The sequence below is a fragment of the Carcharhinus amblyrhynchos genome, chromosome 15 (genome assembly GCF_965287045.1).
Source record: "Carcharhinus amblyrhynchos chromosome 15, sCarAmb.v2.hapA, whole genome shotgun sequence".
NCBI lineage: Eukaryota > Metazoa > Chordata > Chondrichthyes > Carcharhiniformes > Carcharhinidae > Carcharhinus > Carcharhinus amblyrhynchos.
Genome location: NC_137338.1, coordinates 11868906 through 11884061, shown reverse-complemented (window position 1 = coordinate 11884061; position 15156 = coordinate 11868906). Strand labels below are relative to the sequence as shown.

The window sequence follows — 15156 nt, the reverse complement described above, 5'->3', positions numbered from 1 at the left end:
GCAAGTCATTTAAGAATGCCGGATAATTAGGGAATGTGGGAGGTAAATACATTTCTGGGAAATCAGGAAGAGCCTTCAGATGATATTAGAAGAGATTCAGCACAGGCCTGGTAAGCTTCAAATACTGGTATTAAGAGATTCTGAAAGGATTTCCGGCATAGAATATACAATATTGTTGGGATTGAAAAACATGTGCAAAATGCCGAGCTGGGGATTAAATTAAATTCCAGAAAGGATCACTTCCAAGTGCAAATGCAATCATTTTTCATTTTAATACAATGCCTCAAAGTGCTTCATACAATGAATTTTTGGTGTAAATGGACAAGCACATCAGCAATGCCCGCAAGCTGCCACAGATGAAGAACAAATGATGGCAAGTCATGTTTGCAGCTTTATAGAACCTTAGTTAGGCCATATTTGGAATATAGTGTACAAATCTGATCACCACACTAGCAGAAGCAAGTGGAAGCTTTGGACAAAGTACAGAAAAGATTTACCGGGATGTTACCTGACGTGGAAAGCATTAGCTAAGACGGAAGGTTGGAGAAACTTGGTTTGTTCTCACTGGAGCAACGGAGGTTGAGGGGTGACTTGATGCAAGTCCACAACATTATGAGGGGCATAGACAGAGTGGATAGTCAGAAGCTTTTTCTCAGGGTGGAAGGGTCAATTACGAGGGGCATAGGTTGAAGGTGCGAGGGGATAAGGTTTAAAGGCGATGTTTGAGGCATGTTTTTACACAGAGGATGGCGGGTGCCTGGAACTCGCTGCTGGGGGAGGCAGTGGAAGCAGATACGATACTGACTTTTAAGGGGCGTCTTCACAAATACATGAGTAGGATGGGAATAGACGGATATGGTCCCCAGAAGAGTAGGGGGTTTTAGTTTAGTTAGGCAGCATGGTCAGTGCAGGTTTGGAGACCTGAAGGGCCTGTACTATAGTTTTCTTTGTTCTTTTTATTAATCAGCTTTCTTTCTGTACAGTTGGTTGAAGATGGAACATTGGCAACGGCACTAAAGGACAGAGAGTTCTCCTAAACAGTGACTTGGAAATATAAAATATATATGATATTGGCATAACTTAGTGATTCGGTTGGGTCCTCAGGTGAACATCTCCTCTCATGGACAGCACCTCACAAATGTGCAGTGAATGAGCTCTGCATGGGTTTCCTCCGAGTGCTCCAGTTTCCTCCCAAGATGTGCAGGTTAGGTGGACTAGCCATGCTAAATTGTCCCTTAGTATACCAAAATATACAATTCAAATGAGTGGGATTGCGGGAATAGGGCCAGGGTAAAATGCTCTGTGGGGAGAGTCGGTGCAGATTCGATGGGCCAAATGGCATCCTTTTGCATTGTAGGGATTCTATAATAACATTTAAACATGGCAATGATTAGGCCATTGTATAGTGGGGACATGAAAGCCAAAAGAAAATGCAGTCTAGGATCTAATCAGTAGAAAGGGATTTAAGATGAACTACGTTTAGTGAAATAAAAACAGAAAATTTTAGAAATACTCAGCAGGTCTGAGTGAAACAGATCTAAGTTCCAGGTCAAAGACCTTTCCTCAGAACATCACTGACCAGAAATGTTAACCCTGTTCCTCTCTCTCTGACAAAGGGCCACCCAGACTCAAAGCGTTCGCTCTATTCTCACTCCACAGATGCTGCCAGACTTGCCAGCTACTCTTATTAATTCAGATTTCAGGCATCTGCAGCATGTTAATTGTGTAGTTCCAGTGGAATGTCAGGGAAATAGCTGTGTTTTTAAAACTACGAAGAGTTTCTCTTCCTGATATATAACCTGCAACATTCCAACAAATTCTAATTCCAACAAAACATAATCGATTTGAAATGTTATCCACAATGTTTCAATCCACTCAAAGACTGTCCGGTTATTAAATTTCACCAGCAATTATCAAGTTTCTAAACCCTTGCACCATAACCATTCGCAAGCCCACGCGAACATCCTCACCCCCAACACAGTCTCACCCGCACTCCTGCACCCTGCACATACCCCACCCCCCAGTCCTACACCATCCTGCACTCCTACATCCCTGTGTCATCCCCCGACCCCAAACCCGCTCGCGACCCTGAATATTAACTCAAACTGTGATCCTGATTTTAAAATCAACGACTGGCTCCAGATCCTCAGCCCATGGAGCTGTCGCTGGAAGGTGCCCCCATCTCGGTGTCTCTCCCCCAGGCCAGTCCTGCCCCCATCCCGGTGTCTCTCCCCCAGGCCAGTCCTGCCCCCATCCCGGTGTCTCTCCCCCAGGCCAGTCCTGCCCCCATCCCGGTGTCTCTCCCCCAGGCCAGTCCGGCCCCCATCCCGGTGTCTCTCCCCCCCTAGCCCGGTCTTGCCCTCTCCCAGCCCGGACACTCACCAGGCCCGGGCCACTCTCACCTCACACACAGCCCGTCACTATGGCAACTGAGACACCCCCTCCCCGGCCCCCGCCGCCCCTGGAGCCGCAGCGCGCGCCCTCTCCCCACCCCCAGGCCCAGGCCGCAGCGCCTGCGGGCTTGCCGGCCATTCCTCCCCTCGGCCCGCTGCTAGCCCCATTCCTCTCCACCCCGCGCGCCCGCTGCTCACCCTCGCATTTGCCGCCTTAATGACGTCCAGCCGCCGCTCCGCGCCCATTGGTCAGATCGCCTCGGGATAGTGCGCATGCGCAAAGCACTCACCCGTGCCGGCAACATTTCATTCAATAGGAACACGTGGCAGTTGCGAGTGACCGGCCAATGACAGGACTGGACATTGCCACACATAATGGCCTGTGCTCGCCATGTTCATTAGGGGCATAAAGGAGACATCGCCATTTTTGTTGAGGGCATAACGGAGAACGCTCTATATTCCCTGCATGAGGATAGGTCGCCATCTTTGTTGGGGGCATAAGGAGTTGTATCTCACACAAGGGATATGCCAGAAGCCATCTGTTGTGATTATCCCTCTCTCCATGGGCACTTGTTGTACCTGTTAACACTTGATTACCTGTAAAGACTCACATTCCAACCATTCTTCACATTCCAATGTGTAATTACCTTGCAATTGTGTCTTATTCTATACATATAATGTTTGTGAACTAGCCTCCACTCACCTGACGAAGGAGCAGCACTTCGAAAGCTCCTGATTCTTAATAAACATGTTCGACTTTACCCTGGTGTTGTGCGACTTCCTTCTGTGCCCACCACAATCCAACGCTGGCAATCTCCACATCATGGAATGCCCACAGTGCAGAAAGATGCCATTCAGCCCATCAAACAACAATCCCACCTAGGCCCCATCCCGGTAATGCCATACTAGTTGCCCTGACACTAAAGGGCAGTTTAGCATGGCCAATCAACTTAACCCACACATTTTTGATATAAGTTTTGAAAAACTTGATAAGTGCGTTTAGGATCTGAACTCAAAACATCAGCTTTTTTCACTCCTTATAGATGCTGCCAGACCTGCTGAGATTTTCCAGAATTTTCTCTTTTGATATCTTTGGATATGTTGTGTTCTTCAAAACTTAAAGGGTTTAAAAAGAATTATTTTTTGAAATATTCAAATATACAAATAACATCTTCAAAATAGGTGAATTACAAAAAAATGTTAGAAATAGTCAACAGATTAGGCAACAACATCTATGGAGAAATAGAGTTAATATTTCAGATCAATGACCTTATTGGTGGCGGCATGGTGGCACAATGGTTAACACTGTTGTCTCACAGCGCCAGGGACCTAGGTTCAATTCCTACCTAGGATCACTGTCGGTGTGCAGTTTGTATGTTCTCTCCATGTCTGTGTGGGTTTCCTCCAGGTGCTCTGGTTTTCTCCTACAGTTCAAAGATGTGCAGGTTAGGTGAATTAGCTGTGTTAAATTCTCCCTTAGTGTACCCAAACAGACGCCAGAGTGTGATGATTAAGGGATTTTCACAGTAACTTCATTGCAATGTGAATGTAAGCCTACCTGTGACACTAATAAACTTTTAAAAATTCATTTAACTAGGTGGGTGAACATTACAAGTATAATAGGTTTTAAGCAAGTAGAACAGGAGAATGTGGGGAAAACAAATACAAAGAGATATCTGAATCATCGATAGTTACAGGTGAGGTGCCTGAAGATTGGAAGGTGGCTTTGTTTAAAAAGGGCTGCAGGGAAAAGCCTGGGAACTACAGGCCGGTGAGCCTCACATCTGTAGTGGGTAAGTTGTTAGAAGGTATTCTGAGATACAGGATCTACAGGCATTTAGAGTGGTATGGGCTGATGAGGAACAGTTAGCATGGTTTTGTGAGTGAAAAATCATGTCTCACAAATTTGATTGAGTTTTTTGAAGGGTAACAATTAATGTAGATGAGGGCAGTGCAGTTGACTTTGTCTACATGGACTTTAGCAAAGCCTTTGACAAGGTATCGCGTGGTAGGTTGTTGCATAAGATTAAATTTCACAGGATCCAGAGTGAGGTATCCAAATAGATACAAAATTGGCTTCTTGACAGAAGTGGTTGTAAAGGGTTGTTTTTCAAACTGGAGGCTTGTGATCAGTGATATGCCTCAGGGATCAGTGCCAGGTCCACTGTTATTTGTAATTTATATTCATAATTTGGATGAGAATTTAGGAGGCATGGTTAGTAAGTTTGCAGTGACACCAAGATTGGTGACGTAGTGGATAATGTCCACTATGAAGAAGATTATCTCAGATTGCAATGGGATCTTGATCAATTGGGCCAATGGGCTGACGAATGGCAGATGGAGTTTAATTTAGATAAATGCGAGGTGATACATTTTGGTAGATCGAACCGGGGCAGAACTTACTCAGTTAATGGTAGGGTGTTGGGGAGAGTTATAGAACAAAGAGATCCAGGAGTGCATGTTCATAGCTCCTACTACTTTGGAATAAAGTAGGCTAATGGCCTAGCAATAATAATTATGTTCAAGAATTAGGTCAGATGTCAGGAAAAATCTTCAAAAGAAAAAGGACAGTAAATGTTTGGAATTAAATGCCACGCTTGAAAACACTTGAGCAAAAAAAGATTGACAATCGCATGCAGTGCTGAGGAAGTGCTGCACTCCCCGAGGTGCGATTTTTACGATGAGACATTAAAAATGTTGCCAGCACTGTCATGTGGACATAAGATCTTATGACAGTATTTTGAAGGGGGGAAAGGAATTATCCCCATTGTCCCAGCCAATATTTATCCATCAGTCAACATTGGGAAAACAGATAATCTGGTGAATGCCATATTGCCTATTGTGGGAGCTTGCTCTGCACAAATTGGCTGCCAAGTTTCCTACATCACAACTGTGACTACAAAATCCTTTGTCTGTAAAGCACTTTGACATGGGTGGTGGTTGAGGAAAGGTGCTTTACAAATGCAAAACCTTCCCCTGTGCTCGACTGATGGTAAAATAGAAAGACTAGACTTGTAATTATATAATGTCTTTCATGATTGTGGAAGTCCTGAAGAACTTTACAGCCAAGTAAGTGACCTTTACAGACAATACTGGGATATAGGAAATGCAGCAACCAATTTCTGTACAGCAGTGAGATAATGATTGCATCATAGAATCCTACAGTGTAGAAGGAGGCCGTTCAGCCCAACAAGTCTGTACTGACAACAATCCCACCCAGGCCCTATCCCCATAACCTCATGCATTTCCCCTAGCTAGTCCCACTGACACTAAGAGTCAATGTAGCATGGCCAATCCACCTAACCCGCACATCTCTGGACTGTGGGAGGAAACTCACACAGACACGGGGAGAATGTGCAAAGTCCGCACAGGCAGTGACCCAAGCCAGGAACCAAACCCAGGTCCCTGGAGCTGTGAGGCAGCAGCGCTAATTGACACTGTGCTGCCCCATGGGTCAGATGCAAGATGGTTGATGGCACCCATGGGACTAAACTCCAGTGGAGACCATTGCTTTCAACGGTGGGCCAATGAAAAGATTGTCAAAAAAACCTAGCATTTGCCCCAATGCCATTTTCTCAAACTAACCCAGGAAGTAGAACACTCATGTACCAGCCTAATGTTTTTTAATGGAGACACCTTACTGCTGAATGTTTTCTTCAGTTGAATGACACATTTTCCTCAGTTTAATGAAAGTGTTTGGCAGATCTTCGCTGTTTCTCGAGAAATAGTCAAGTAACTAATTTACTTTTTGCTGTCTCTGTCTCACTCTCTGCGTAGGGAGTGAAAAATCACTGAAGACAAAGCAATCTATATATAATTGTGCGCACGCATGTGTGGAATCAGAGATAGTGGAAGAGGCAAAGCCCCAGGTTTTCAGATCAGTATTATCTCACAATAATGTGAGCATGTCATGTTAAACCAATGAGTGCTAGCTTTTAACATCATTCCCATTCCAAAAATATCTAGACTGCAGCATAAGAAAGAGACACAAGATGAAATTTTACGGGGTTATTTTCCTAAGGATCTAGCTAGCATGAAAATCTATTTTTCGGATAAGTTTTCACTCCCAGTCTTATGCACTGTCTCTGAAAAGATGGGCTAGTCAGTTTCTAGTCAGAGAGGTTGTGGGCAGGGCTTAATTCACCAGCCAGCCTGTAGAGGGAGGTGTTGTGCATGTGCAGACCTCTGATGCTGCACATGCGCATTAGCAGCAGCAGGGGTCTGACAGACAGAAAGACTGGTCAGGCCTCTGCTCCTGCAGGCAGCCTCAACTACAATCCCACCTCCCCCCCCTGAAATTGCAGGATCCCATGGCCTGAGATGCAGCCCCCGCTGCCCAGACTCCCTCCTCCACCGACTGTAGGCATGAGTGGCAACGGGGGACTCCTCTTCTCCCATCCTCCATTGGCTGGCCCCCACAGTCCCCAAACCCTATTGGCCTACCCTCTGGCACTCCCCATTGGCCTCGCCCCAGCACACCACCCCATTGGCCCCACCCCCTAACACTGCCCCCACAAGCCCCGTTCCCCTGGCACTGCCCAGTGGATGGTGCCAAAATGCCCCATGGGCATTGTCCAGGTGCCAGGCTGGCAGTGCCAAAGTGCTAGGGTGGCACTGCCTGTCTGGCACTGCCCAAGGAGCAGCTCCCCTTGTCCTCGGACTCCCTGGTTGGGGGCTCAATGGTCTCTGGTTCACCGACGAGGCCAACGCGACTGTTCCCCATTCATGGGAAGCAGGTGTCTTCCTCACTAGCCGGGCTCACTAAATACATGCGAAACACTATTTAAATATATTTAAATAAATTACTCAGCCTCTTGCCCATTCCCAGTGAGAGACTGACCGCGCCGGAAATCCGGGTGTCGTAAAATCGCGAGAGACGCGAACATCGGTGCCATTTGCGCTAGCCACATTATGCCCGATTTTACGACATTTTCCGCCACAAAAACGGTGGTAAAATTCCGCCCGCAGCGTAAGTGAGGAGGTAAAGCAAATCGCACAGACCAAAGGGAAAGACAAACCACGCCGCAATGAGGCGGAGCTGGATGTCGGGATGCTGCGCCGACCTCTCCTGGCTCGTGTTATGAGGTGGTCACAGAATCATAGCCACATTTCGTCTGGCACTTCAGAAGTCCATTTGTTTCTTTTTTTTTTCAGGATTTAATTAAAAAAAAACGTTCACTTTCAACTGCTAAATATCACACTCAAGACACGGTTTATGCCACATTCACACATGTACCTCCCACGCTGGGAAATTACGGAGTGGGGTAGAGTAAAGGTGGATGGGATTTTGGTGCCGCAGAGTCCGACGGCGCAGATCGACTCCAATCCACAGCGCACTGTTGCAAAGACAAGAAGTGTCAAAGACGTTTACACTTCCCCGTGTGAAGGTGCTGAACGTCAGTCACAGTCAGCCTTGCTTTGGGTGTTTCTGATCAGGTGGATTGGGGAGGGGGGAATTCTCTTCACTTGTCTGTGTGTGGTCGGAGTGGGCAGTAATCCTCTAATAGTTGTATATCTGCTGTTGGGCCTGTTGGGATTGCGACGCCTGAATCTGAACTTGCTGCTGCTGCTGCTGCGGTTGCGATGGCGGCGGCTGCTGCTGCTGTTGCGGTGTCGGTGCCGGCTGAGCCTGCAGGATGTGGTGCGTCCCGTCGGTGGCCGCTTGCGGCACGGCCCTCCAGGTCATGGTGTGCTGCTGCTGCTGCTGCTGCTGCTGCTCGCCCAGCGCTCCCTCCACCGGGGCGATGGAGTTGACGAAGGTGGTCAAGTTCATGGACTGGGCCAGGGAGTGGGCCTGCGGGGTGGCCGCCGGCTGCGCCTCGATCTGGATCTCCATGGGCCGGCTGTGCACCACGGTGGAGCCGCTGATGGAATCGAAGCTGACCGTCAGGATGGAGTCGAGCTGCATCTGGCGGTCCTGCAGCGTCAGGTTGGTCACGGTGATGGGCTGGAGGTTGGTGAAGTGGGTGCCGGCCACTGTGCTGATATTGGGCGAGACGGCGATGTTTGTAAGCCCGGCAGAGCTGGTCGCTGTGGTAGCGTTGGAATCTCCGAGTGTCACAACCACCTGGAACAAAACGAAAAAAAAATATATTTTTTTGAACGGTGAGTTTTTTTTTTAAAAGTGGTGATGAACACAAATTACACACATGGGAACAAGCTGCCAGAGGTAGTAGTTGAGGTGGGTACAATTTTATCTTTTAAAAAGTGTTTAGATAGTTACATGGGTACAATGGGTAGAGAGGGATAGGAGCCAAATGCGGGCAATTGGGATTAGCTTAGGGGTTTTGAAAGAAAAGGACGGCATGGGTGAGTTGGGCTGAAGGGTCTGTTTCCATGCTGTAAATCTCTACGACTCTATGATACACCAGAAATAAAGAATGTGCATTTATAGGGCACCTTTCAAGACTACCAGTCAATGAAGATCTTTTCATGTGTGGTCCTGCAGTAGGAAATTCAATGGATGGACTTAAAAGATCACAACAGACGAGTAGTTCTTCCTGGTGTCCCAACCAGTACTTAACCAGTGATTGATATCACTAAAAATGGTTATCCGGTCATTAACCCACTGCTGTGAGGAAACTAGATGCTGCATTTCCTACATCACAATAATGTCTCTAATGATGGGCTGTAAAGTGCCTTAGGACACTGTCGGTCATGAAAGACGATATATAAATCCAAATCTCGTCTTTTTGGTTTTTCAGCCGAGCACAGGAGAAAGTCTCACGTGCGTAAAGCACTTTTCTCGACCACCATCCGTGTCAAAGTGCTTTACATGATGTGGAGATGCCGGCGTTGGACTGGGGTGGACACACTAAGAAGTCTCACAGCACCAGGTTAAAGTCCAACAGGTTTATTTGGGATCATGAGCTTTTGGAGCACTGCTCCTTCATCAGTACTCACCTGATGAAGGAACGGCACTCCAAAAGCTCGTGATTCCAAATACACCTGTTCCAACTTCAACCTGGTGTTGTGAGACTTCTTAAAGTGCTTTACAGACAAAGAATTTTGAAGTCTTCATTGGAATATAGAAAACACAGCAGCCAATTTGGAAGCCCTCATGAACAACGTGGCAAGGGCCAGATCATCTGTTTATGTAATGATTAATGATTTTATTTTTCATGGGACATGGGCATCGCTGGCTAGGCCAGAATTTATTTCCCCAACCCCCTGATTACCCTCGAGAAGACAGTGGCGAGCTGCCTTCTTGAACCGTCACAGTTCCTGTGGTTTGGGTACTGTTAGGGAGTAAGTTGCAGGATTTTGACCCAGTGGCAGTGAAGGAATGTATTTCCAGTCAGATGGCGAGTGCCTTGGAGGGGAACTTCCAGGGGATGATGTTCCCAGGTATCTGTTCTGCTCTCCCTGTTCATCTGGACGGTAGTCATTATGGGTTTGGAAGGTGTTGTCTAAGATCTTTGTGAGCTTGTGTCGTGCATCCTACAGATGATACACATGCTACTGTGCATCAATGGTGGAGAGAGTGTATGTTTGTGATTGTGGTGCCAATCAAGCAAGCTGCTTTGTCCTAGATAATCTTAAGCTTCTTTGTGTTATTGGAAATGCACTCATCCAGGCAAGTGGAGAGTATTCCATCACATTCCTGACTTACGCCATGTAGGCGATGGACAGGCTTTGGGGAGTCAGGAAATGAATTACTCGCCATAGGATTCCAAGCCTCTGACCTGTTTTTGTAGCCACAGTATTTATTTATATGGCTAGTCCAGTTCAGTTTCTGGTCAGTGGTAACCCCAGGACGTTATTAAATATTAGCCAAGACACCAGGGATAACACCCCCTTCCCTTCTTCAACATAGTGTCATAGGATCTAATGCCCAATGGACAGCGTTAACATGCCCTTTAAAATCTCATCTGAAAGATAGCACCTTCGAGGGTGCAGCACTTCTCAGTACGGTGCTGGAATATCAAAGGAGTCTCTCCATCAAGTAGCCAATCTAACTAGCGTATCTCCCCATCCGGGACACAGTTTAAAGAATGGGTCTCTCTGTCAGGATGCCTCTTTAAACAGATAGGGCAAGATTTCCCAGCCACGCTCGCCCAAGGCTGGAAATTCCCATCCGAGGTCAATGAACCATTGCACGCTCCACCGAATATTCTGTCCCAACCGCTACAATTCCCGCTACGGGTACGACAGAAAATTTTGCTCACGGTCTTTCCATCAGGAACACAGTTTAAGGAGATAGTCTCTCCATCTGGGTCCCAGTTTAAAGACAGTCTCTCCCTCAGTTTAAAGAGAAAGTCCCTCCATCAGGAAACTAGCTTAAAAATCAGGGACTCTGTTTAAAGAGGGGGTCTCTCCTTCAGGAACTCTGTTTAAAGAGGGGGTCTCTCCTTCAGGGACCCTGTTTAAAGAGGGGGTCTCTCCTCCAGGAACTCTGTTTAAAGAGGGGGTCTCTCCTTCAGGAACTCTGTTTAAAGAGGGGGTCTCTCCTTCAGGAACTCTGTTTAAAGAGGGGGTCTCTCCTCCAGGAACTCTGTTTAAAGAGGGGGTCTCTCCTCCAGGAACTCTGTTTAAAGAGGGGGTCTCTCCTCCAGGAACTCTGTTTAAAGAGGGGGTCTCTCCTTCAGGAACTCTGAGGGGGTCTCTCCTTCGGGAACTCTGTTTAAAGAGGGGGTCTCTCCTTCAGGAACTCTGTTTAAAGAGGGGGTCTCTCCTTCAGGAACTCTGTTTAAAGAGGGGGTCTCTCCTTCAGGAACTCTGTTTAAAGAGGGGGTCTCTCCTTCAGGAACTCTGAGGGGGTCTCTCCTTCAGGAACTCTGTTTAAAGAGGGGGTCTCTCCTTCAGGAACTCTGTTTAAAGAGGGGGTCTCTTCTTCAGGAACTCTGTTTAAAGAGGGGGTCTCTCCTTCAGGGACCCTGTTTATAGAGGGGGGTCTCTCTTTCAGGGACCCTGTTTATAGAGGGGGGGTCTGTCTTTCAGGGACCCTGTTTATAGAGGGGGGTCTCTCTTTCAGGGACCCTGTTTATAGAGGGGGGTCTCTCTTTCAGGGACCCTGTTTATAGAGGGGGGGTCTCTCTTTCAGGGACCCTGTTTATAGAGGGGGGGTCTGTCTTTCAGGGACCCTGTTTATAGAGGGGGGTCTCTCTTTCAGGGACCCTGTTTATAGAGAGGGGTCTCTCCTTCAGGGACCCTGTTTATAGAGGGGGGTCTCTCTTTCAGGGACCCTGTTTATAGAGGGGGGTCTCTCTTTCAGGGACCCTGTTTATAGAGGGGGGTCTCTCTTTCAGGGACCCTGTTTATAGAGGGGGGTCTCTCTTTCAGGGACCCTGTTTATAGAGGGGGGGGTCTCTCTTTCAGCGATTCTGTTTAAAGTGGTATTTCTCCTTCAGAGGTTCTGTTTATATAGGGGGTCTTTCCTTCAGCGACTCTGTTTAAAGAAGGGATCTCTCTCTCTCACAGCATATCCTGATTGTCACAGATGGATTCTGACCTGGTTTCTCCCATGGTATCTCACTGACCTGACTCATGTTCTGTACTGCTGAATCTGTCTCGTCGTCCACAGTTGCTGTGAAGCCGGTTTCTTTATCTGTGTAAGTATACATAGCAGCCTCTTCAGCAGCTGTTGCTGATTCATCATCTTCCACTTCATCCCCGTCTTCCTCTTCCTCCATCTCCTCCTCTTCCGTCTTCCACTTTTTCCTTAGTCCTCGTTCCACTATCTTCACTTGGTCCATTTCTGCCAACTCACTCTCATGTAAGCTGATGTCCTGCTGCACCGAGAAAGGGTAAGACATGTCAGCTGAGGGCCAATCCTCACACACACATGTGCCAGGCAATAAGCAATGGCTCCAACACTCAGAATGCCACAGCACAGGAGTCCATTCAACCCAACCTACCTGTACCAGCTCTGTGACCACTCCCCAATTCTTTCTACACAGCCTTGTAAATCTTTCCTTCTCAAGTATTTATCCAATTTTCTACCGAAAGTCGAACTGGGAAAAGGTAACAACAGTTTGGGTGCCTATGGGGAAACGGTGGTGAGGTGGTTATCATTTCATTGCTGTGATCTGCGTTCAAATCCAGCCTCCACAGGAGATAACAGCAATCTTTCGACTGGTTCAATTCCTGAAGGTTCTGACCCTTAGAAACAGGTACTAGCTGCCAATCCCAGTTCATCAAACTTCCTTGATTTTGTACTCTATGTTGCAATTTATGGAATCATAGAATCCCTACAGTACAGGAGGAGGCCATTTGGCCCATCAAATCTGTACCGACCATAATCCCACCCAAGCCTTATCTCCCCGTAGCCCCAAACATTTACCCTGTTAATCCGCATGACACTAAGGTCAATTTAGCACGGCCAATCCGCCTTACATTTTGGAGTGTGGGAAGAAACAGGAGCACCCGGAGGAAACCCACGCAGACATGGGGAGAACATGCAGACTCCACAATGACAGTCATTCAGGGCCAGAATCGAATCCCTGTCCCTGGCGCTGTGAGGGAGCAGTGCTAACCACTGTGCCGCCCTTGGTATCAATCGTATCAAAAGGAGTTCCTGCACATGAAGAAATCTGATAGATTTCCTCTCAGCCTTCTCTGTTCTAATGAAGAAACTCAATGTTTGTGGTATCTCACCTTTCAAATTCATCCCTACCACTACAGCTTATATGGTTTCAAAATGAAGCAGACTTACTCCTTTGCACTATTTCAAAGGACGAGTACTCAATGATAGTGGATTAGAAGCTTCTGTAACGCATCAGTTGGTGTCCAGTCAAGCTATGGCCAAATACACAGCTAGTTCAGCTATTCCACAGTGTATTTGCTCTACTCGTTTTTCCAGCTACACAACGGGATTGTCACTGGGCTATGCTGTCATGGACACAATGTTTCACTGAGTGAATACCGAAGATACGGTAGGGGGGAACGTCCCTTTAACCAACGTGCAGTCTACAACCCTCAATATGGATGTTGAAGTGTCCATAACCCTTCTCTCTGCTCCCATCCGCCTCCCACGCCCCGCTTCCACCCCTCCCTGCCCCCTGCGTTCACCCCTATCACATTCCCCCTCCCCCAACCTACTGCTTCCGCCCGTCCCCCACTCAGCCTGCCCCATGCTTCAACCACCCCACCACTCCTTTCTGTCTCCTGCTCCCACACCCCCTGCTCGTGGCCTGACTGCACCCTCCCCCACCCAACCCCCAACCCACCGCTCTACCCCCCGCTCCCTCCTCATTCTCCAGCAATGGGCCGGCCGTCCCCATCAGCAGAGCCCCACTCCGCCCAGTCCGTCCCGGAACACCGCTCACCTCGGGGTGTTTGCGCCGCATGTGCCTGTTCATCGAAGCTCGTGTGGAAACCTTGGTGCCGCACAGATGGCAGTTCTGGGCCTCCACCTTCTTGTGAGTCAGTTGTATGTGTTTGAAGAGCATGTACTCGGTGACAAACTTCTTCTCGCAGACACTGCAGGTCCACTGTTTCCCAACTGAGATAGTGAATGGTGGATGGTGGGGGGAGAGGGAGGGAGCAAAGCAGAAAGGGTATGAAAGTGGCATTGCCGCTGATTGAAACTGGTGCCAACAAAATGACTAATTAATGAGTAAGTGAGGAGGGGAACACTAGAAAACAATATGACCATGGTCTGTTATTTTAATGCAATTTCCTGGACTCATTCCTGTGAATCCACAATACATTCTATAGATAAATAACTTGAACACACATTGGATTCCTGCTCGTAACCTAATCCCAGGTTTTACTTATTCTACATGTACACTATCTGTACCATGAGTCAAACTCCCAGCCTGTAATTCACATAACCTATAATTTAGTTACTGTTTATTCTACATTTAATCACCATCCTAGAGCTCAGGGGGTATCATAGCCTCTCTACATTGCAGATGGAGGCCATTCAGCCCATCGAGCCTACTCCAACTACAAACCCATCCAGCCCCTATCCCTGTAACCTCAGGTGTTTACCCTAGCTAGTCCTCCTGACTCTAAGGGGCAATTTAGCATGGCCAATCCACCTAACCCGCACATCTTTTGACTGTGGGAGGAAACCGGAGCACCCAGAAGAAACCCACGCAGACATGGGGGGAACGTGCAGCCTCCACACAGACAGTGACCCAAGCCGGGAATTGAACCCAGTCCTTAGCGCTGGGAGGCAGCAGTGCTCACCATGAGCCACTCTTCCATTCAGCCCATCACGCCTGTGCTAGCCACAGTTTGTCCCAAACTGCGGCTCTTTCCCCACATCCACACTCAGCGCTCTCTCATCTCAAACATTATTTCTCCTTCGTTAACTTTCCCAGTGACTGAAGCACCTGCTTGAATGTGACTGGTTCAGTTTGGCAGACACACCTGTATGAAGGAGTTTATGGTTCTCCATACTGTTCCGCTCACTGAACGTTTTCCCACACAGTTCGCACATGAAGTCCTTCACACCTGTAGAGAATTTTTAAAAGATGTACACATTAAAAATACAACACAATGGAGTAGTGTCTGTGAGCACACATTACATGGAGTAATACTAGACCAAGTAGCACGCGTGGAAACCTGTGATTCTTTTCAACGCACTCTAATTCCAATAATGTCTTAAGACCTAAGGGAATCCCCTTAGGTCTTAAAATCCTCATGCTTGTTTTTGAATCCACCCATCACTTTGGCCCTTCCTAACTTTGTAATCTTCTCCAGCTCTAAGATTTCTATGTTCCTCTAATTCTAGTCTCCTACACACCCACAATTTTTATTCATTCCGCCATGAGCAGCCACGCCGTCAGCTGCCAGGAATTCACTCTCTAAATCT

At 47.5% G+C, this 15156-nt stretch overlaps 1 protein-coding gene across 3 annotated transcripts in view; it reads right to left on the bottom strand.

The window, feature by feature from the left end:
- Positions 1–7548: 7548 nt before the first annotated feature.
- The window catches only part of prdm15 (PR domain containing 15), a 65238-nt gene continuing 57630 nt past the window's right edge, over positions 7549–15156 (bottom strand). For 2 of the 3 annotated variants that reach the window (XM_080203406.1, XM_080203408.1), the window contains exons 22-25: positions 14712–14795; positions 13661–13836; positions 11873–12124; positions 7549–8460 (exon numbers count right to left, since the gene is read on the bottom strand). In XM_080203406.1, the coding sequence (XP_080059532.1) occupies positions 7894–8460; positions 11873–12124; positions 13661–13836; positions 14712–14795 (1079 nt within the window). In that variant the 3' untranslated portion in view covers positions 7549–7893. The remainder of the gene's footprint in view (positions 8461–11872; positions 12125–13660; positions 13837–14711; positions 14796–15156) is intronic. The other variant, XM_080203407.1, reaches the window with a different exon arrangement.